The sequence below is a fragment of the Esox lucius genome, chromosome 8, assembly GCF_011004845.1.
Source record: "Esox lucius isolate fEsoLuc1 chromosome 8, fEsoLuc1.pri, whole genome shotgun sequence".
NCBI lineage: Eukaryota > Metazoa > Chordata > Actinopteri > Esociformes > Esocidae > Esox > Esox lucius.
In genome coordinates this window covers 4,871,850-4,896,291 of record NC_047576.1, presented here as the reverse complement: position 1 = coordinate 4,896,291, position 24,442 = coordinate 4,871,850, and the positions used below count along the sequence as shown (strand labels likewise).

The window sequence follows — 24,442 nt, the reverse complement described above, 5'->3', positions numbered from 1 at the left end:
TTGGCAAAACCCCAGGGCTAGTAATTAACTAGATATATCAAAATGAGGCCCTCTGACTTTCTTTTTGTTTTTTAGTCTCTTCCTTTGTCTCACTCTCTTTCTGACTTTCATCCCTCCTTTTCATACTGGCCGGCGTCTTTGTCCTTCTATAACAAAGTGTGTTGCCAGCTGAATTATATGCGGATCTAAGTCCGTTGTAGGTTTGTATAGGTCCTGAGGGTGGTCATTGGACTGAATTAATATTATAGTCTATCAGAGAGTCACGTTTCCTGACCCGTCTCTACTGGGGTTCCCCTATGAAGACCTGTGCTGCTCGACAGCGAAAAACATAATAGGCCCGCTGAATCTGCAAAATAGGCAGAAGGGCACGGCCTTAAATTAATTTGTGTTTTCTCACGTGCAAAAAGTGTCTTCAGCGCTGATGTTCCTATGCAAGCTAAAAGCTCAGAGATGTCACCGAGGAAGCGAGAGGGATGGAAATAGAAAGAGATGAAAAAAAAGAGTTTTCCCGAAACAGAAAGTGTCAGTGTTGTGGTGTGATGCAGAGTATCGTCCCTGATTTAAGCCACTGACAGATGTGACAGAAGAGGGGAGATGCCGTGTTGAAATGCCTAGTTCTGATTCAGACTAACAGATTAGATTAGAGTCTTTTCTCTCAGTGTCATCATCCGTCATGTATAATCCCCTTAGGTTCTGCGTAGGTGTTCCTGTGTTCTCTGGTGTTCTGTTGAAATCCAATAGGACACAGGGAGAAACTCACGCTGGCTTAGGCCCCAATTGAACCCATGTTTCGTATGTGGTACACTGCTTTTGACTAGGGGCCATAGGGGACGTGGGGTACCTGTAGGGCTCTGGTCAAATGTAGAGAACAATGTAGGATCTGGGAGGTCCTCCGTAGTAGCTCTGCCTCAGTTGTAGCTCTGCCTCAGTTGTAGCAATGACTCGGTGGTACTGATGCCTCTGTTGTTTTTTTATGCCTCGGTTGTAACTGTGCCTCGGTTGTAACTGTGCCTCGGTTGTAACTGTGCCTCGGTTGTAACTGTGCCTCGGTTGTAGCAGTGCACGGGACCCTAAATGTGTGTCTGTTGTGCTGTTCGCTGTGTTCAGACCTAAACCAGGACACTCCCCTGAATTATTTAAAGGACGTGGCGCTCTGCATTGTTGACTATCAGATATGATGATACTTAACTGTTACTATGCAGTCCCTCCCAGAAAGGGTTTTTGAGTTATCATTTAATATTTTAACATGTCGAACCTCAAAGCAGGCTTTAAAAGAAATGTGGATCCCCATTAGCTTTTGCTAAACCAGCTGCTGTAATTTTCTTGCAGCAGCTATTCTTTCAACAGAATGATGGTAACAAAATACATTTAGTCTTTAAAATACAATTATACATTACAAACAGTGCAACTACAAATAAAATCCAACCCATCTGCGTGTGTTTTTCTTTAGTGGTTGCATTATGGCATTTCCCTCGTTGTTTTTGTAAATGCGATTTTGTTGTCTTCATGTCAGTTTTCTTTCATTAGGCAGAAGTCAGTTGACAGGTCCGCGGTGAGCGTTGTTTGAGGTAGTACTTCAGGAACAGTCTGATGAGCTTGTCCTTGCATTGTTTCCATCTTTAGTTTGATGATGTGAGTGGTTTGAGAATGCACGGGCGCTTTGCCACATACTGTATCCTCATAATGTCAGCTGGAAGAACCCTCATCACTTATAAATACACCACACATTACATTTTTATGAAGAATCTTGGAAGAAGAGTTACAGTGGCTCAGCAGCTAACTTCAGTAAGGGCAGAGAGGACGCGTCCCAAGTGGCAGTCTATCCTTTATTCAGAGCACTATTGTCATGATTATTTTACCAGAAGCCCATAGACCATGGTCAAAAGTAGTGCACTATATTGGGAACAGTGTGCTGTGTGGGACACAGGCAGTAGCTACTGTAAAGCGAGAGGCAGAAAGAGGCGCTAGCTGTTGGCTAGTGAGACAGAGGGGATTGGAGCGGTTTGGAGAGGATCAACCTAGACAGAGGAACGTGTCAGCACGGGTTGGAGAAGATCAACCTGGGTAACTGGGTTACAGGAAAAGTTTGAGATGACGGAGGCATTGTCTAACACAGATGTCTGTTGCTCTTCAAATACAATAAAGGCTGACTCCAAAGTTAATGTTTTAACAGGGTGTCTTTTTGTTTAGACAGCTCTGTGCCTTGTCCCAGATTCCCTGGTTGACAACATTTACATATTACTCAGTCAGTCAGCCATTCGCCCTCAGCAAACTCTAACGAGGGACTTTGCTTTCACGTTTAGATATTTCTGCTGTTGTGTGTCATAACATTGCTGTTTGGAGATGTTACGCTGTGGAGGAGTGGTCTCGTGTTGCCCCGATGCAACGCGCCGTCTAGGAATGACTTTGACCCTCCTGCCCCTAGAGGGCAGCATCCCGATCTTGGAGTGTTGCAGCCTGCCCTTGAATAGTACATCAGGTGCAGACAGTTCGGCCGTCTCTGTGCATTTTTGTCGTTCTGTGTTTAAGTTCATCAAGAAGGGGAATTTTACCATAGCTCACCTACTTAATTTACAAATGACCAATGCTAGCTATGGAAAATGTGTCTATGAAAATGCATGCAATCTCCTCTACACAGTCTGTATCAGCAAACGGGGTTTTTGCAACTTCCTTTGTATTCGCCTGTTAACATACAGTACCACAGTGTCCTGCATTTGTAGCAGTGTAGTTGCCGCCTCCCTAGCAGATCAGCCATCAAGAATAATCTAGAAATACAATTAAAAACACCCACACCGAAACTTGTTTACGCAGCAGTTGTTTTTGAAACACCAGCATTGACCATTGCCCATGTTGTTTTCTGCCACTACACATGAAATTACTTGTTGTGCAATCTGTAGAACATGGAGGTTTCGCAAAACTATTATTTAATAAAAAAAAATGTATCTCGCTTGCCCTTCATTGCATGTTTGGACATAATAGTGTATGGGTTATGGTGGAAACCCCATTCCCCAACTCCTTCTGTGTAAAGCAAATGCCAATCTCCTGGAAATCTCAGAAACTTGAAACCCATCGACTGACACTCCCCCAGGGTAAAATGGCCCCTTTAAAGAAAACTTAAAAGCATAGTAAAGATGTTAGTTGGTTTGTTCGTTGTAATGTCTCCCCCTCCCCTGTGGACACCTTTTATTGAGAAGACATTTATGCTCAAAGCATGCATATGCTGACAAATCATTTCCTGAGTGAGTCTTGCAGCAAAAAGCCCCGCCACTGCAGGTGGCATTGCTGGTGTGTCGGTCAATATGTGTCAAGGGGAACATTCTCAAACCATCGCAGTATGCGCCAACGATGGATAAATAGCATTGACAAAGAGGAACAATGATCGTGAGCCCAACAGGATAGTTGATCAAAGCCCCAAAAGCACAGCCTTGACATTTACCACAGAACTGAATCAGTGCCTCTGTGACCCAGTGTCAACAAAATCTGCACGTTGTGAGCTTAAACAAAGATGGAGTTAATGACATGGCTGCCATTCGGAAGCTGCTTGTTTCCAAGGCCGACGCACAAAGACACTTAACTTGGGCCCCCTGAGCGATGGGGAAAAGTTAGATCGGTCATCTTTCACCCTATTTCCTGCATCTGCACGGGTTTACGTTTGGAGAAAGCCAAAGGAGGCCTTCAGCCCACAATGTCTGCTGCCAAATGTCATGGTCACAACAAACATGGAATATTAGGCCATTTTACAGGACAGCGTTCCCTAATGTCGTTTCAGGATTCCAGGTTCATAATAAACACTGATGAACCAATTAAATGTGGTTTTATTAGCTGCGGGGGCGGCCTTCAGAATACCACTTCATTCATATAGTCTGCGTTACAACCCTAACCCACTCACAACCTCCGTTTATATGGAGGTGTCATATTAAAAACGTACCAGAAAAATACAACCCATATCATGGAATTTGGAGAAGAAAAACTGATTTTACATGGCTCTAGACTCTCTGCTTCTTTTCTCTTTCTCTCCATAGCTCTCTCTATAACCCTGTATTTCTCCCACTCCCTCTCTTGCTTTCTCCCTTTCTGCTAGCGCCTCTCTCCCTGTCCGTCTGTCTCCGACAGAGGAGCAGAATAGCGGCCCACTTCTCCTTTCTGTGCTGCTGGTTCACGTGAGGTGACCCTCCCCCTTTACTCCCACCGAGGACTCAAAGCTGCAGTCGTGGCTCGTTGAGACAGCTCCACTGAGGCTTGCCAGATCAGCTGCCGAGCAAGCCCAGCTGAGGCTCCCGGTCCAGTCACGTCGCTCCGTTTTCTGACTGAGTGTTTGACCCCAGGAATGAATAGAACTCCTCTCGTGCGCGCACACACACACACACACACACACACACACACACGCAGACATTAACTTGACTTGCACACAGACAGTCACATACACACATGCCCTTGCAAACACGCAGACACCCAATTGCACCCACTTGACTTTCTCACTCACGCTCACATTTGACTTTTTCGCTAACACATGCACAAACACACACACGCGCGTACGCGCGCACACACAAGCGCTCACCTCTTTCCTCCTCTTCCCCCCCCTGCCTCCCCATCTGGTATCCCCCTGCCCTTGGCACCCAAGCATGTCACTTCTGCCAACCTGTTTCCAAAACATGTAACCTATCCTGGGTCCCTTATCTCCCCCCCCCCCCCCCCCCCGCCCCCCACGCGGCCTGGGACCCTGGCGGGGCGAGCCGTAATGCTTTGTGGCGGAGGCTCGCCTCCTCTGTCTCCTCCTCCATCGCGGGCAGGATCGCGGTGGGCCTTCGGATCGTTATTTTGCTGACATTGGGATCACAGAGGGAAGATGCATATTCAGATTGAGATTGAGGAGAGAGGAAAAAAAACCAGAGCGCAAATTGGGGCTTGTAGCGATTCAGAAGCCGTTGGGCAGAGTGCTAATTCACACAGACAGACGTAGCCTTCGTTGTTAAACACTGTGATGTTTGTTTTCCTCCCTAATTAAGCGTAAACAATTTATTGTGACTTTGTACCTTTTCTTGGTCCCCTTTCTCAAAACCTGTCATATCTAATTAATTGCACACTCTGGGCTTAATGTGGGGCGCTATGATTCCCTGCCATTATATTTTGGAAGCTCTGCTTAGTAAACTTGTGCAGCCGAGCGGCATAATTCTCTGCAGTTTGAATTCCCAGCTGAGACAGATGTTTCGAAATTAGCTTTTTTTAGTTTGTTGCTGTGGTTGTTTCCTGAAAAACAACAGCACAGGCTACACTTCTGGTAGCCTTTTGAGTTTTTACCAACGCATCTAGTTATTTCACAGCCCACTGTGATTTAAACCATCCTTCTTGAATTCCCAAAATACGTGTTGTGGTCTTTGTTATTTTAGTACTCCGAGGGTGTGTTTGTGTGTGTATTTGTGTGTGTGTGTGTGTGTGTGTGTGTGTGTGTGCGCGCACGCGTGCCAGTCAGACATAACCTGAATTACATTCTACCCCCTACTAAAACAACACAGCGCGAAAAGTTTGGTCTCCCACCCAAAAAAAAGTTCCTCCCTGCAATCCTTCTTTACACGCGCCGTGTTTGATTTCCGGCGATGTAAGATCAAATTGAGCCGCAAGTGAGCTCCCCTTCTGCCTTTCATGGTGCTTGAACATCACGACGTGAAGAAACAAAGAGAAGAAGGCGAAGAGAAAAGAGGGAGATGGAGTGAAAGAGGGAAATGTGGCACACACTGCCACTCAGCGCACCCCATCCCCAAACAACTGCGCCTCTCCTCTTGCCACTACAAATACATTAGGAATCAATTATTTATGGAACAGAGTCAGGGACTCTTTAATCTTTTCCTTTTATCCAATTAAATTGTCTAACCATTCTCAGCCTCCCCTGCTCACTGGGAACAGCCTCCTCTTCTGAGTTTAGAAAGATTCTTCCCTTTCTTCAATTCTCTTTTTTTCTTCTTCTTCGATGTAACAGAGAAAAGACACAGCTTCTAAGGGTTGGAATGAAAAGGAAGGAGGGGGGGGTAAAGTTTAAATGAACCCCCCCCCCCCCCTGTTCTCTCCTGTCCTGTTTCTATTACATCGCTTATAGAACAGAACTATTTGAAGTAGTGATATTAAAGTGATATTAAAACTGTGCTTCCCACTCCATTCTCAGAGACACACTGGGGAGCGTTGGTTCGTCTTTCATGCCTCCTTTATGCTGCTTTCCACCCCGACTATAATAGTTGGAAAGTATTTGGGATCATCTCCACCACCAGGGACAGAAGCACCGTCATGTCGGTCTGATTGCTGCTGTGTATTATTGAACAAGCTGTTTGAAGCCGCGCCTCGGCACGGAACAAACGCTTCTTATTTCCTCGGCCGGCGGTTTGGATCAAAACTGTTGATGTGAAGTGGTTGTCGAGCGCTCTCCACTGCATGACGCTTCATGTTTTTGGACCCCCGCTACACCCAGCGCAAGGCCAAACCTCTCGGGCCGCTCGTTTGCTTTGGCCGGGCTTTTTTTTTTTTTTTTAAATGAACTCCTAATGAAAGAGAGTTGCTAATCGATTAAGGTGCCGTGCCCCTGCCACGTCTTTAATTCAGTGCTGAATAAAGGCAGCACCTTCTCTTATGTTGTTTGAGCACGCCCCCACCCCCCCCACCCCCGCTTCACTTGAGCCAATCTGTCGTCGTTAGAGACGGCATTACTCAGCTTCTTCCACGGGATGTTTTGAGGACACAACATTACTTTGCATTGTCACATCCAAACAGCACAATAGCCTCCCAAGAACTACGTCTTAATTATGCACAGAAGAATGGCCCGGCCCATACGGACCTGCTACGCTGTGGGGTGGCTTTGGGATCCCAGCAGGTAGCCAGAGGACCGCGTCGTGACATCGCACACCGCCGAGAATAGCAGAAAAACGTTGTCCCTGGCACGTGGTCAAATTCTCTGATGTGGTTTGGCGAGTCGGATTTCTCTCAAAATTCTTTAGAAATGGTCTTTTTTAGGTTTCAGAAAAGTGGTTGCCAAATCCAACCTCCTATTTGATTAAGCTGATAGCATAGCTAGCATACAGAGAGTGTTGTTATTTCTAGCTAAAATCCATAATCCAACTTCTCCCTCAACGTATTGTGAAATAAACATGCAAACAAAAGCTTAACTGTGGGCATTTTCTCACGAGGGGCAACAAGGAGGTATATACAGTATTGCCCTCCCCATGTCCTCATGACTATTTGTGTTGTTTGGTTTGAGGGCCGTGACCTGCTTCACCACATGCGTTCTACTGTTGACGGTTGGTTTGTTATTCGCTGATGGAACGTTGTTCTACCGTCTGATCAGTCAGCCGCGACCTCATTACAGCCAACTCTGTTTGCAAACATTATTCCGGAAGGCCGTGACCCATTTCCTGTACAGTAAATTCCTGAACGTCTCCCCCTGACGTGTTATGCAAGGCGCCATTAGAAGGCTGCGTGTTTACATAAGAGCGTGTATATTTAGGATGGTTTGGGGGAAACGATGACACAACCCGGGCGGAGAACACTGATGCGTGCTCCCGCCTCCCATCATCCCCCTCGCCGTGAGATGGCGTGTTGTCCACCCCTCGCCGCCCTCTACCGTGGCTCTCCCTCTCCTCTGAGAAATGTCAGGCATGTCCGGGGGGGGGGGGGCTTGTGGGCATCCTTATAGAGTCACTCTCCGTCACACGCACACTACGTTGCCCACATACCACCCTGTTCTGGTTCAGACCCGTGCCCTAGCACCCTAGTTTCTGTTTAGTGCACTATTTTTGCTTAAGGAAGTGGGCCGCTATAGGCACTCCACTCACTGGAGCGTCTCCTTTCAGGCAGACAGGACAGATTGTCAGCGAGGTCGTCGTTGGAGACGCTAATAGACGTTTCCAGACAGCGGAGTACGTTTTATCTGGAAAGAATACAATGCATACTCATTAAAGAGTACTGTTATGTTGTGTTTACTTTGTGTGTGTGTGTGTGTGTGTGTGTGTCATGTAGCTCTTTGTCTTTGGTCTGTGTGTGTGTGTGTGTGTGACAATTTGTGCGCAGCATCTCACACACACACACACACACACACACAAATAGGTCCCGAGGGCCTTAGCGATCACAAACCACCAAAAGGAAAATCATTTCTGAGAGGTTTCCTTCTGGCTATTTAAAGTGGGAACCCTATGGGACACATTGGGCTCTCTCTTCTTCACTCAATGAAGATGACATATGATCTGAAGACTCTCTCTCTCTCTTCCTGGTCTTCTTTATTTTTCTCAGTTTTTCTCCCTCTCTCTTTCTCCCTCATCTGTCTTTCTTTCTCTGTCTCTGCATATCTCTCCATCTGTCTCTCCATCTCCCCCTCTCTCTCTCTCTCTCTCTCTCCCTCGGTCTCGTTTTCTCTGGCTCTTTGAAGTGATTACCAGCCTGTGATTTGGTTGACACCCACACATTCCCCTGAGACGCTCCATCTCTAGTTTGTTTAATCTGTCTCCTGCACCCTGCCTCTCCTGTACAGAAGCTAACACAGGCTTGGTAAATTGAGGTGTGTGTGTGTGTATCAGTAATTGAGGTGCAAATGGAATGCTGGTGGAAACACATGAAACTGGATAGCCGGTTCTCTCCGTGCAAACGTGCCTCACCCCAAGTCTCCCCTGCACGGGGGAGTTTGCCGAATGGATTTAAGACATTAACACTGTTTAGAAAGTCCTCAGGGTGTTCTCTTTGCCCCAGTGGATGCTAAACAAGCTGGTGTTTAGCATCTTTTGAATTCAGAGGGGGAGAGAACATTTGACCCTTTACTCACTAGTAGTGGTTAAAGAACTCTTTGTTCCATCTACGATCACCTCTCTCGTCACAGAACTTCATCAAGCGTCTCACCAATTTGGAAAGACTATAGTTATCCGATATCTGCATTCAAAATGAAACCAGTCAAACGTATGTCGTTAGCCGACTTTATTATCGTTATCAGGTTGAGGAGGGAATATACAAATCTTTGATATTTAATACTTCATGCTTCTTGAAGTGCCCTGAAGTTACTGTTATGCCTGCAACTGATTCAGCCTGACATTCTCGTGTTGTTTTGAGATGAAAACAGAATAGGTGGAACGGTGAAAATGTGAGCATCATGTTTTTGATATCTCTGGTTGGTTCTCTTATGCTCACACAAACATGCACATGTGCTCCCATTAAAGTATGCACACGGACACACACACACACACACACACACACACCTAGGCTCTGAAATCCCTCTATGGTTAGTTTCCTATCTTCTCTGTGTATCTGTTTCACGCCGCAGCCAATCAGACAGCCAATCAGACAGCCAATCAGAAGCAAATCTGACATACACACGCATTAAATCAGACTCAGACGGAGTAAAGAATGTGAAAACTAATTCGACGTAATATCACACATTGTTTTTTTCATTCTTTTTCTCTATGATTCTATCTGTCTTTTAGATGTGTGTGTAAAAAAAAATAAAACATTGTAAGATATCTTTTCTAAAACCCCATTGTTGTAAGATATCCCTAATTAAATTGCTAGCATCATTAATTGGGTCGAAGATAAACTTCACATTGAGTTGGGGACATCTTAAACTCAATTAAAGATATCTCCAAGTCAATTAAAGATATCCAAAAGCCGCGTTCCGACAATATGCAATCTGTCCCTTTCTGTAGCAACAGTATCAGCTCGCTGCTTTGCCCTGAAACACAAAGACAAGGCAAGACGGGGTCTCTTTTGAAAGTTTTGCTCTCTTTATCATTAAAACCTTAAAATACTGTTTGACTTTTAAAAAAAGATGTTGGCCATGTCCCAGTACAGTGATGTTTCTCCATTGTTACTGTGTTAATCTCTTCCTTATCTGCAGTCTTAATGCGGGCCAAGAGGATATAGACTGGAAAGTTTTAATGGAGAGGAATTAGTTAGTTTTAAAGGAAGTGGTATTCACTTTGAAAGGAAATGTTGTTATTAGTAAAAAAAAAAATGGGAGGTGTGTAAGTTTGTTATAAAAGGAGATTTATTCGTTACTTTTCAAGGTAAGGGTTTTCTTACATTTTCGGGTATTATTCTTAAAGGGAGGGTCTTTGTTTTTAACAGACTGGGTATTCATTTTTAATGGGAGGAGTATTCGTTATTTAGAAGAACTGGGTGTTAGTTTTACAAGGACCAATTCTTTTTTTTTATTGGGAGGGGTATTTGTTTTAAAAGGAAGGTATTACATAAGGTTGGTGTATTCTTTTTAAATGGACAGGTGCTGGATCATTTTAAGAGAAGTTATTTGTTAAAAATGAATGTGGAATTAATTTCTAAAGCAATTTATGTTACTTTTAAAAGGACCAAGTATTCATTTTAAGGGGGGTATTAACAAAATGGCATCCAAATTGATGTAACTTGATGGTTTTCCCACTGTCAACACCAAGTCCATAATGTCACAGTGAAAAATAATTATTACGAATATAAAACAGAAAATAATTGATGGTGCGTTCAGTTATTTTACCCAATATAAGTAGGATGTTCAGCCTTATCTTTTATATGCTAGTGTTTCCCTTCTACAGCCCCAAGAGTGTCTCTCACTCTTTAATTAAAGCCTTACATGTCTTTGTGCTGGTCGTCTGACCACGCTGGCCTTTTCCATTGCTGACATAAAGGAAGAACTCTAAAGACGCTGATATAGACGGGAAGAACTCTTCAAGAGTGAATTCCCTTAAGATGTTATCTGCCCTGGATATGAAGTGATCTTAACTTCCTGTATGTGAAGTGTTCTTAAATTACGATTCCTTTGACTTCTGTAGGAAGCCTTGCTTCATCTCACACTTGATTAGAGATGAATAGGTCTAGTGGACCCAGATTAGATCTGGATCAATCAGATCTGATCTATCAGTTGTGATTACTGCATCATGGGAAGTTTTGGGAGATTTGCTGCTTTCTGTCTCATGGGTTTTCCTTTCTACTTGATAAAGCCTATCACTTTTCAACTGTCCCTTTAAGAGTAGTAGGGAGTGTATGTATATCTCTGAGTCTTTTTTTGGTACCCCTGATTTCCTCTTTGATAAGCGATCAAAAAATAACTGCTTCACAAAGTTGGAATTTGCTACGCTTTGCGCTTGTCTCAAGAGTCACCACAGAAAACTGGTTTTCTTGAGGACACGTGTCCTCTGCGAGGACTAGACACACTGACCATGTGGAGAGTTCAATATAATGGCTGAATGGTCAGCCGCAGTACCTCTCTGCCTCGGATCACTGGTGTGAGTGCATTTGGTGTGAGTTTTGAACTGTGTCGCCTGACCTGTGGACGAACCAGTTCTGACCCCCTCCCTCCTCCTTCCTCTGACCCCAGGTCGGTGTGCCAGGTGCGGGGAGAACGTGGTGGGCGAGGGCACCGGCTGTATGGCTATGGACCAGGTCTTCCACGTGGACTGTTTTGTCTGCGTGACCTGCAGCGGGCGTCTGCGTGGGAAACCCTTCTACGCCGTGGAGAAGAAGGCCTACTGTGAGCCCTGCTACGTCGTGAGTCCTCGTCCTGTCCGTTCGCACACACACACACACACACACACTCGCCCTCAGACAGTGTCCGGGTCAAACGGTCCTCTGAAAACGGAGGAGAAGGAATTCACGTGGGACATTTCGGGAGGGGGGCGTTGTCTTGATAGAGGTGTGTGCTTCCGGCGTACCGGATCACTGGACCCTGGGCCACGTCTGAAATGGCCCCATGCTCCCGGGACGGCAAACTACTTCCCACTCTGTGTGTCTTCATTGAAAGTAGTGCACTTTAAGTAGGGTGCCGTTTGGAAAGCTGGTTAGGAGGTACTGAAATGCACTCCAGACGCTGAGCCAGTATGGAAATCACAGTCTGATGGAAGATTGGATTGCTCTCCTTTGTAGATTGGATTAAATATCTCCTCCTCTCTTCTCTTCCTCTTCTCTTCTCTCCATCTCCTCTTCTACTCTCCCTTTTTCTCTGTTCTCCCCTAATCTCGTCTCCCCTCGTATTTTCTTCTCCACTTTTGCTTCTGCTGTGTTTTCTCTCCTCCACTCGTCTCTGAGTTTCTTCCTTCCCTTTTTTATTTTTATCCAAAATGTCCTTTGAAATTTTATTTTATTTCTTCTACCAAAGAATCTGATCAAAACGGAAAATGATTGACTGACAGTTCCAGTAAGATATAAAAGCACCGTTTCTGGGTTGTTTCTGGGACTTGACGTTCATTCCAAATGGCATCCTATTCAGTTTTTTATGATGCACTACTTTTAGGGCCCCCGGTCAAAAGAGGTGCCCTTTAAAGGGAATTGGGTACCATTTGGGCCACTTGGTGAGGTTAGGAACTTCACAGAGAATATTATGAAACACTCCTCTGGTCGTGTTACCGTACTTTCTGCTTGTGCAACCAAAGTATTAATAAAGTTTTGCAAATATAGATGGCCCACAAAAGATGGGGGTTCTTGAGAAATAATAATTTTAGGGGAATTCATTATGTTCCCTCCGCCCAGTCTGTGTATGGAGTAATCACTGGAGGTGACATTTGATCTACTAAATACTGGGATTTCTCTTGTGGGGACAAAAACACACTTCAGTGAGTATCATTTGTACCAAGAGTTAAAAGTTCAATGAAAAATCAGAATGAAATGGCTCTACTTCTCATGGAAGTCCTGGTCATACTGAGACTCCACACGATTGAACTGTTTCTAATTGTGGACTATTGTCTGATGTTGCATAATAACATGTGAGTTTTGCTGTATTGGGTTTTTTGGGTGGTTTCGTCTTTTGGTTATTCTCTCAGCTCTTACTTCCCCATGTTAATCACACTTCGAAAATATGTGTCCGTATGCCTTTTCAGTCCTCTCCTTCCCTAGTTATGTCAATTTCAGAGGAAACTCAAAAGTTCTGCACCTGAATGTATACATCTGTAATCCTCTCACACACATCCACCATGTATTTTCCTGTTGAGAAACTGGCGAAACTGTTGACTCTTCACCTGGTTAACCATTGCAATCGCTGCGTTCCGAAAGGCACCTTCATCTCTGCAGCCTCTGTAGTGCTCATGGGTAATATGAGGACATTTGGGATATGGGCCGACCTTGTCCGATTCTGATTGTTCAAGCACCTTGTATCCTGCGTAAGAAATGTGGTCTTAAAAGCGTCTAGTTTTGATTTGTTCACTCAAGGCCTCATCAGGCTCCAGGTGGATCTTTAATCCCCAGGGTTTCATTGGCCAATGTGATAACACTCACCACAAACACCTTTCATGTGCTGGTTTTCTCATAACGAGGAAAATGCCCAGAGGACTAATTAACTTCCACATGTGCAAAGATTATTTACTGTATAACATTAATTAATTATTGCATTAAAAATGATACATTTTATAGAAGGTGTGATGCCAATATAAAAACATTTCTCATCTGGATGCATTTCTGAACCCGTTTTTAACATTGTTCACTGCTTACTTCCCTCAGGGTATAGCAGGACAACCGTTTTAATGCAGGCCTTGAGATCATCAATAAAGAGAGAGTTGATTGAAGCATAATGGTGAACACATACAGGAAGTCAATACTGACTGTCTGTCTTTATTTTTAACTTTGTATCTGATCTCTCTGTTAGGATTACATTATCTAACATCTGATATGATCCTACAGTATATAACATCTGATATGATCCTACAGTATATAACATCTGATATGATCCTACATTATCTAACATCTGATATGATCCCACAGTATATAACATCTGATATGATCCTACAGTATATAACATCTGATATGATCCTACAGTATATAACATCTGATATGATCCTATATTATCTAACATCTGATATGATCCCACAGTATATAACATCTGATATGATCCTACAGTATATAACATCTGATATGATCCCACAGTATATAACATCTGATATGATCCTACAGTGTATAACATCTGATATGATCCTACAGTATATAACATCTGATATGATCCCACAGTATATAACATCTGATATGATCCTAGTCTATCAAGACTATGTACCAGTCTATCAAGAATAGTCATTACCTTGTCCTAGTCAGCCGTGCGTGCATTTATTTGTGCGTGCGTGTGTGTGTGTGTATCTGTGTGTGTCTATTTGTGCGTGTGTATTTGTGTGTGTGCATGTGTGTATATGTGTGTGTGCATGTGTGTGTGTGTGTGTGTGTGTGTGTGTTTATTTGTGTGTGTGTGTGTATTGTTTGTGTGTGCGTGCATCTGTGTGCGTGTTTGTGTGTGTGTGTGTGTGTGTGTGTGTGTGTGTGTGTGTACAGTTGTGCTCATAAGTTTGCATACCCTGACAGTAATTGTGAAATTATGGCATTGATTTTGAAAATATGTATATAAAAAAGTATTTTATTTAAGGATAGTGATCATATGAAGCCATTTATTATCACATAGTTGTTTGGCCTCTTTAAATCATGATGATAACAGAAATCAGCCAAATGGTCCTGATCAAAAGTTTACATACCCTTGAATGTTTGCCCTTGTTACAGACACACAAGGTGACACACACAGGTGAAAATGGCAATTAAAGGTGAAGGCTAGATACTGAGCCATGGGGAGCAGAAACGAACTGTCAAAAGACCTGTGTAACAAGGTAATGGAATTTTATAAAGATGGAAAAGGATATAAAAAGATACTGTTCAATCACTTATTAAGAAGTGGAAGATTCGGGGATCTCTTGATACCAAGCCATGGTCAGGTAGACCAAGAAAGATTTCAGCCAAAACTGCCAGAAGAATTGTTTGCGATACAAAGAAAAACCCACAGGTAACCATCAGGAGAAATACAGGCTGCTCTGAAAAAAGACGGTGTGGTTGTTTCAAGTAGCACAATATGACAATACTTGAACAAAAATGAGCTGCATGGTCGAGTTGCCAGAAAGAAGCCATTACTGCGCCATAGCATCAAAAAAGCCTGGTTACAATATGCCGACAACACCTTGACACGCCTCACAGCTTTTGGCACATTGTAATTTGGAGTGACGAGAACAAAATAGAGCTTTATGGTCACATCCATAAATGCTATATTTGGAGAGGGGTCAAACAAGGCCTATAGTGAAAAGAATACCATCCCCACTGTGAAGCATGCTGGTGGCTCTCTGATGTTTTGTGGGTGTGTGAGCTCTAAAGGCACAGGGAATCTTGTGAAAATTGATGGCAAGATGAATGCAGCATGTTATCAGAAAATAATGGAAGCCAATTTTCATTCTTCTGCATGAAATCTGCACGTGGGACCCTTAGACTTTCCAGCCCGACAATGACCCTAAACACAAGGCCAAGTTGACCCTCCAGTGGTTACAGCAGAAAAAGGTGAAGGTTCTGGATTGGCCATCACAGTCTCCTGACCTAAATATCATCGAGCCACTCTGGGGAGATCTCATACGTGCACTTCATGCAAGACGACCAACAACTTTGCATGACCTGGAGGCATTTTGCCAAGACGAATGGGCAGCTATACCACCTGCAAGAATTTGGGGCCTCATAGACAACTATTACAAAAGACTGCACGCTGTCATTGATCCTAAAGGGGGCAATACGCAGTATTAAGAACTAAGGGTATGTAGACTTTTGAACAGGAGTCAGAAAAAAAAAATGTGTGCCATTCTGTTATGGCCTACAGTTGAATGTGAATCCCATAAGATTTAAAAGACATGTGTTTTGCCTGCTCACTCATGTTTTCTTTACAAATGGTACATATATTACCAGTTCTCAGAGGGTATGCAAACTTTTGAGCACAACTGTATTTGTGCGTCTGTCTGTATTTGTGCGTCTGTGTGTATTTGTGTGTGTGTCTGTTTGTGCATGTGTGTGTGTATTTGAGCATGTTTGTTTGTGTGTGTGTGTGTGTCTATTTGTGTGTGTGTCTGTGTGTGTGTGTGTGCGCACCAGCCCGTGCCATAAAGCCCCATGATACTTCATCCGTCTAGTCAGACTCTCTTGAAATCACCTCTGACCTCAGCACTCTGTGTAATTGTACACACACTGACACACACACACCAACACACTGTGATTGTAGCAGTCTCCTGTTTCTATTGAAACTGTTCCAACTCTGATCCATAGCACTAAAGAGGATCGAGGTCATTTAGGAACTTTATTTATGCATTTCATTTCATCAGCAGAAATGTTCTTCTGGCGCCAGATCAAAAGGATGAGGGGGAAATTTGAATTTCTTAATGAAAGTAATTTATTCTTCTTTTATTCTCTTCCTCAGGGTCATACTCCTCGGTACTATTAGGGAATCAACGTGTGTCTGGATGCTTGTGTGATTACATTTGGAAGCATAAGCCTCCTCTGAACAGGAGCGAGAGTAAGACAAGGAGCAAGTGGAACAAGTAGAGTAGGGGGAGAAGGAGGTGAAAGAGGAGGAGGAAGAATGAAAGATGAAATTAGGCTTGATCAGATTTGGTTGTTGAATCAACATGAGTAAAAATATATCTTTAAACTGGACCAGTGTGTCTTTATACCTGGGTTTAAACTGGACCAGTGTGTCTTTATACCTGGGTTTAAACTGGACCAGTGTCTCTTTATACCTGGGTTTAAACTGGACCAGTGTCTCTTTATACCTGGGTTTAAACTGGACCAGTGTCTCTTTATACCTGGGTTTAAACTGGACCAGTGTCTCTTTATACCTGGGTTTAAACTGGACCAGTGTGTCTTTATACCTGGGTTTAAACTGGACCAGTGTCTCTTTATACCTGGGTTTAAACTGGACCAGTGTCTCTTTATACCTGGGTTTAAACTGGACCAGTGTCTCTTTTATAACTGGGTCGACCCAAAGGGTCAAACAAGACATACTAGCCCCTTCCTCCATTTTTGTGTTGAAAGTATCGTCTCTACCACTGAAAAAAAAAGTATTTTAATAAATGCAATGTATTTATTACCTAATTAATTATTCATACACATATTGGTTAATTGATTGTTTGCGTCTATTCATTTATAACGGTAGGGCAGTCTGTTTTAATAGTGTTGTTAAAGGGAGTCCTCTTTTATCTACCTGGGTGAGCTCATTTTAAACTTGAAACTGGTCCAACAGTGATATCACCTGAACTATAGAAAGGTTCTTTGCCAAGAATTACATGATTCCATTTGGCATGTCGTTCGGGGTGATTGCAATCCAGTAATGTTTCTGTTACCCATCAAAGCAGGAAATCAGTTCAGATCTATAGAGGGAAGTGGCTTTGTATATTCAATGGTGCCGCTTATCCTTGCATTAGCATGTTTCTATCTGTTTTCATGTCGACCAAGAGGTAGCCTAGCTACCGGCCTAGTGCCATTCAAACGGCTGGGACTAGATATCATTCATAGATATCATTCATTCCTTTCAGTAAAACTGCAACCGGAACTCTGTGTGTTTCCCCAATGACACCCTCTTCCCCTATAGAGTTCGCTACCCCTGGGCCATGCTCTAACGTGGGGCACTAGACCGGGAGTAGGGTGCCAGTTGTGACACATTCCAATTTGCCTCAGTAATCTTCTCCATCGGTTTCCTGCTTCTGAACACTCCTCTTTGTGGCCACGTCCTAGATGAGTCCCAATGTCCTGTGTGGTGCTCTGGCTTTGACACTAGCCCACGGGGAAATGTAAGGAAATAGGGTGCAATCCGCCTGCACATCCAACCTCAGTCGGACCTCTGGCTTACAAATGGCAGCTAAGCTGGACGACAGTGGGTCTCTGTCCAGGGTCCCCAGCTCCCCGGTCCAGTGTCCCCAGCTCCCCGGTCCAGTGTCCCCAGCTCCCCGGTCCAGTGTCCCCAGCTCCCCGGTCCAGTGTCCCCAGCTCCCCGGTCCAGTGTCCCCAGCTCCCCGGTCCAGTGTCCCCAGCTCCCCGGTCCAGTGTCCCCAGCTTCCCGGTCCAGTGTCCCCAGCTCCCCGGTCCAGTGTCCCCAGCTCCACCCGTCACTGGTTGTTTGAATACAGAATCCCACCCTGATAGACTGTCTGCAGTCGCTTCCCAAAGGCCTCCATTTTTACCGAGCGGTTTCTAATCGTGTTAACGTGACAACGGCTCTGTGTAAGGACGGCCCCGTTTTGTCTTCTTGCCTTGATGTAAAGTGGTCGCCCGGGGTAACCGGTGTACACACACTGATACACACACACCCACACATATACTCACGCACACATACACACGCACACACACACTCCACCCCCCTGTGACGCCTCTGGCCTGACTCAGAAGCCTTCTGTGTTTAAACGCTTAATGAAATAATGGCACACTGTCTGTCTGTCTGCCTGCCCGTATGCCTGTCTGTCTGCCTGCCTGTCTGTCTGCCTGTCTGTCTGCCTGTCTGCTTGTCTGTCTGCCTGTCTGTCTGCCTGTCTGTCTGTCTGCAGTGTGTGGTGGTGGAACAGAGAACCGCCTCCCTATATGTACCTTTTTAATTGTCTGTCTGTCCGGGGTCTTATAGCCTGGAGAGATTTCCAGACATTAATGGCACTGCAGACATGACGAGGATGATGATGATGAGGGTGAGGACGATGGACAGCCTCAGACAAAGGTCGCTGAGTGCAGCAATATGGGCCATAACACACTTATCAGAGAAGGACAGAATAACACGCGTATCAGAGAAGGACAGAATAACACACGTATCAGAGAAGGACAGAGCACTACTGTGGAGTAGAAGAGTGAGAGAGGGATGACTCAGTGACAGTCCTTATGAAACATTTTGTGTATCTTTACTTGGAATTTTTCATTTTTATGTATAACAAAAAAAAAAATATATATATATATATATACTTTTCTTATTCATTGCTTTGGCAATGTAAACATATTTTTCCTTTGCAAAATGCATTTTTAGATTGAAATTGAAGGGTAAAAAAATATAGTAAGAGAGAGACTTATTTTTGGCTCGACTCAGGTTGAATGTCTGGCAAAAATGTAATGCTGTGAAACACAGGAAATAATACTTCACTTGAATTCAATGCCAACACAGAAAATCCTCATAACATTACAGAATTAGTCATTATAACTTGACAATTGATACCATATGTCTTCCAAAAACATGATAGGCCATAGCGAACAGACATTTTAGGAACGCTAGTGGTTAGGCCATCTCTGAATAAGTTGCTCGATCGAAGAACTAGTTGGCAAGTTTAGAAAATCTGTCCTCCCCCGAAGCAGGGCCGTTGACCCTTTACTGCACTCGGGTTTTGGCTGTAAAGGACAAGGTGTTCCCAGTTAGACATGCTGTATTTGTTAAAATAAAAGTTCTCTTTTTTTGTTTATAAATGAAATGCCATCACTATGGATAGAAAGTGAAATCACCTTAACCAGATTAAGATTTGAGGTTCTAAATTTAAACTTGCACAAAATAAGGGGAAGGTTGTGAAAATACGGGAACAATTATTTTTTTGTATGCAAAGTAAATGAGAAATAGATTGAAAAACCAAAAAGCCAGATAGTAGGATAGTTAAATCTATTCATCTGGCGGGTTTGTTGTTGTGCCTTGTACAGGAGATAAATATTCCTCTCATCATCAGTTCCATATGGAGGTTACATACATTCTTAGAAGCACACCACTTTTATTGGGGGAAATGGCAGTTTCAGAGGCCGTTGTTAAAAATAGGGTGTGAATGTATTTCTAGTCCTACTTTGCTTATTTCTAAGCTCTCCACACTGACTGCCTTATTTGAACCCAAGCATTTGTGTATGCTGCATGGGCCAGCAGTAGCCCTCCGTGGTTCCAAGAGATTCAACAGAAGACTGGGGCTAAATGTGACACTGGTTGTGGGGTAAAATGACACCCTAAACCGCTTGACCAGCTTAATGTTATTTAACCAGGAGGCTGCGTTACTGGTACAGTGGGAACATGTGGACATGACACTCAGTAGGCAATTTAATAAAAGATACGCCCGTCCAACATTGGGTCTGAACCACCCGCTCAGCCTGAATCTGGATTCTGCATGGGTGTGGACAGGAAGCCGAAGGTTCTGAGTTGACGTGTGGCGTCTCACAGGCGCTGTAGATTGGACATTGGTACAGGACATTCATGCTGCAAACAGCTCGTTCCGTCTCATGCAAGTGCTTGCGAGGGGAATGTGTTTTCACTTGGCCTTTGTTTGTCAGAAACAGCCTCATCTTTCGGCCGACCCGGGCCCTGTGTTATGACAGGGCCTTATTGTGTTTGAGGCTGTGCATTAAGCGTGTGTGTGTGTGTGTGTGTGTGTGAGGTTGTGTGTGTGGTGTGTGTGTGTGTGTGTGTGGTGTTATTACAGTGATTATTTGTTGGGGCTGAAAGATAGCTGCAGACTACAGAACATTATGCAATAGAACCCCGATCCATCAACTGGGCTGCTATCGGACACAAGAAAACAAACACAACGTCATGACGACCAGGCTCTATTTACTCATTTGTTGGATTGATAAATTGATGCAGACTACCATCGATACTGTACCATAATCTCTGAGGGCGGTCACGTAGAGGACCATACAGGCAGTGTATCTTCTGTCCTCCTGGTTATCCAGTAGTTGGTATCTCTGCATCTGTCATCCTGGTTATCCAGCAGTGGGTATCTCTGCATCTGTCATCCTGGTTATCCAGCAGTGGGTATCTCTGCATCTGTCATCCTGGTTATCCAGTAGTTGGTATCTCTGCACCTGTCATCCTGGTTATCTAGTAGTTGGTATCTCTGCACCTGTCATCCTGGTTATCCAGTAGTTGGTATCTCTGCATCTGTCATCCTGGTTATCCAGTAGTTGGTATCTCTGCACCTGTCATCCTGGTTATCCAGTAGTTGGTATCTCTGCACCTGTCATCCTGGTTATCCAGTAGTTTGTATCTCTGCATCTGTCCTCCTGGTTATCCAGTAGTTGGTATCTCTGCATCTGTCATCCTGGTTATCCAGTACTTGGTATCTCTGCACCTGTCATCCTGGTTATCCAGTAGTTGGTATCTCTGCACCTGTCATCCTGGTTATCCAGTAGTTGGTATCTCTGCATCTGTCCTCCTGGTTATCCAGTAGTTGGTATCTCTGCATCTGTCCTCCTGGTTATCCAGTAGTTGGTATCTCTGCATCTGTCCTCCTGGTTATCCAGTAGTTGGTATCTCTGCACCTGTCATCCTGGTTATCCAGTAGTTGGTATCTCTGCACCTGTCATCCAGGCCCATTGTCATCTATGTGGGTGTGTGTTGTTTAAAGGAGAGGGAAGGGCATGGAGTTCTGCCTCTGTGAGGCTCTTTCAGCGCCTCGTGGCTGTGGATAATCACAGTAGTAACACGGCTAGCTACAGATCAGTTTGGACGTGTGTACTCTTCAGCAGAAACATTTAGAAAAATAAAGGTTTCTGACACTGGCAGTGAAGTAGAAGCTATTTTCTTTTTGCCCGCTGGTCCAGTTGCCTTTGGCTGGTGTGATGGTGTCAATGTTAGCTGTAGTGATCAACATCCTCCTTTCCTCTGTCCTCATTGGTCCTCTCACCTCTCCTCCCCTTTCTCTTCTCTCCTCCCCCCTCCCCCTCCATGCTCTCCTCCCCCCTCCCCCTCCATGCTCTCCTCCCCCCTGTCTCCTCTCCTCTCTCATCCCCTCTTGTCCTTGTCTTTGACTGATACACATTGTGATTCTAGGCTAGACTGACCAATATCTTCTGACAGATATTTCCTCCACCACATTTGCCTAAGGGGCTGGTTATCGGAGACGTTCATAGAAAAACATGTGCATGTTTACATGTGTTCAGAAAACAAAAAAGCGCTTCATGTTTTAGAGTGTGTTAAAAGCCAGCCTCCACCCCTGGCACCACGCTATAGTTCTTTTTTTCACTGTAAAGTGTGTTGATGGGCTGTGATGTTTTTTAGTCTGTTGTTGTATGTTAGTGCAGGGATATAGACAGCTTTATGATGGTTGTCACATCCCCAGGGTTCTGTTTCCTGCACAGCATTCTGGGAGTTAGGAACATAACCTCAGGAAAGGTGATTGTATACTGTAAGTGACTGTAGTTGTTTTCCATCCTTGCAGACATTCGGAAACGCATCAACGTTGTCATGGCTGCTGCTCCCTCTCTGAACAGTTATTTCGTTTATATAAGATGCTCATATGAGTATCAATACATTTTCTCGATCTATTTAAGTAACTGGGAGTTGGAGGCTCTTTTTGGGGGATTTTGGACGAACCTGAAACCCACTTTTAGAACAGTCCAAACAATGTTATTCTTTACTATTAGTTGTAGCTTTAAGCCTTAAAAACAATTGTTCATGGAGCTGGTGGACCTGACCAGGTTAAATATTGGATGTAAAGCATTAAAATATGACACAATGAAATGTTTAATCCGTCTTAATAAGCTCTTATCTTGGTTCCGCGGGGGACTGTGCCCCCCCCCCTACCCCCCCTGTGGACATCCACTTCTTGCTGCCTGGATAAACCGCTTGATGACAGTTGTCTGGAGCAACAGGAAGCCTTTACATGGCTCTGATTGGCTCATGCGGTGCTTTGAAGCAGCCTGTCGGTGGGGCTCTGTGGTGCCTGAGTCTCGGGGGTCGATTTAACACGAAGGGCGCCGGCTGCCGTCTTTGGCTGACCCTAATGGCGCCCTGCACTGCGTCCCTCACTCTGGTCTCTGGTCAGACGTCTCCTCTGGGATTCAGTGCTTTCCCGTTCTACCTGGGACCCTGAATCACTGTGTCACTGTTACCACAGACCGTAATCACATTATGCTAAATCCTCAGGTTTCTTAATTAGGCTCTTTAGCTCGTTTTAAGCCTTCCCCCCAGGCCTTGGCTGAGGTCTTAGCCAGTCATTTAAACAGATCAGATCCTGACGACATGTTGGCCTGGGTACCTGCTGCTGTGTCCACCTGGGGGCACCTTTCTGCCGCGTCCACCTGGGGGCACCTTTCTGCCGCTCTGTCCTCCTAGGGACAGTCTTCTGCCGCTGGGTCCTCCTGGGGACAGCCTTCTGCCGCTGGGTCCTCCTGGGGACAGCCTTCTGCCGCTGGGTCCTCCTGGGGACAGCCTTCTGCCGCTGGGTCCTCCTGGGGACAGCCTTCTGCCGCTGGGTCCTCCTGGGGACAGCCTTCTGCCGCTGGGTCCTCCTGGGGACAGCCTTCTGCCGCTGGGTCCTCCTGGGGACAGCCTTCTGCCGCTGGGTCCTCCTGGGGACAGCCTTCTGCCGCTGGGTCCTCCTGGGGACAGCCTTCTGTCTGCAGGTTGTCTGCAGGTGTTGTCTCTGTCCTGGTAATAGTGAGAACTGTGTTCTCGCTCGCCTTCTAAACCATTCCTTCACTAACTCTGACATCCCTTTGTAGGAAGGACATGGAGGGTGATTGGTCCCACAAAGTAGAACCAGAATGCGATTGGTCCCCGTTCTCAGCTCGTTGTGACAGAATTACCCAGAGATTCCCAAGGTCAAGGAAGCTACATTTGCAGGATTTTGTTGCGTGAATTGTCAGGTAGATTATCAGGTTTCACAATGTCTTATGCAATGTCTTTTGTCTTGGTGGAAGAGCTATCCAGGCGATTAAGGCCTGTCAGTCACTTGAAGAAGATAAATGATTGACAGGATGACTGATTAGCTTAAATGCTTTCCTCTGTCTGTCTGTCAAGAAAGTAGAAAAAACATTCTAGCATCAGATGGGAGGTTTTTTTCACAGATTTGTCTGTTCCCCCTCCCTTTCTCCCCTTTCTCCCCCTCCCTCTCTCCCCTCTCTCCCCCCCCTCTCTCTCCCCTCTCTCCCCCCCTCTCTCTCCCCTCTCTCCCCCTCTCCCCCCCCCTCTCTCTCCCCTCTCTCCCCCTCCCTCTCTCCCCCCTCTCTCTCCCCTCTCTCCCCCCCTCTCTCCCCTTTCTCCCCCTCCCTTTCTCCCCCTCCCTCTCCCCCCTCTCTCCCCCCTCTCTCTCCCCTCTCCCCCCCCTCTCCCCTCTCTCCCCTTTCTCCCCCTCCCTCTCTCCCCTCCCTCTCCCTCCCTCTCTCCCCCTCCCTCTCTCCCCCTCCCCCCCTCTCCCTCTCCCCCCCCTCCCCCCCTCTCCCTCTCCCCTCCCCCCCTCCCCATACATTTCCCCCAATTTTATTTCTCGCACTCACTCTCTCCCTTTCTCTTTCTCCACCATTCTTGTCTTCTCTCACTTTCTGCCTCCTCCCTCGCTCTGCCCCCTCCCCCCCCCCTCCCTCCCTCCCTCTCTGACCTCCACAGATCCATTGGCTATATTATTTTTGTTGAGACGCAGGCAGCACTTAAGAGACTGAAAGACATTTCAGAGCAAATGGTTGATATAAATCCTAATGACAGGCACAGATCCAGCATCCCTTTCCAGCAGCATCCCAGCCATGAGCCAAACCTAGAAAGTGCTTTTGGGAGACTCATTAAGAATACTTCCAAATGGCTGAAGATCTGAATAATGTCGCTGTTAGACGCAATTACTTGGAGACCTCAGGAATGTTGTTCTGAAGAGGGTGTCACTTCAACATTAATGCTCGTTTACGTTGTGTGTTTTTTATGAGTGAAGCCCGGTCCTCACAGGTTATCACCCACTGT

At 45.1% G+C, this 24,442-nt stretch overlaps 1 protein-coding gene across 5 annotated transcripts in view; it reads left to right on the top strand.

The window, feature by feature from the left end:
• lpp (LIM domain containing preferred translocation partner in lipoma) overlaps nt 1-24,442 on the top strand; it is a 170,343-nt gene that overhangs the window by 129,758 nt on the left and 16,143 nt on the right. For all 5 annotated transcript variants that reach the window (XM_010871259.4, XM_010871258.5, XM_020049139.3 and 2 more), the window contains one exon: nt 11,327-11,496. In XM_010871259.4, coding sequence (XP_010869561.1) covers nt 11,327-11,496 — 170 coding nt within the window. The remainder of the gene's footprint in view (nt 1-11,326; nt 11,497-24,442) is intronic.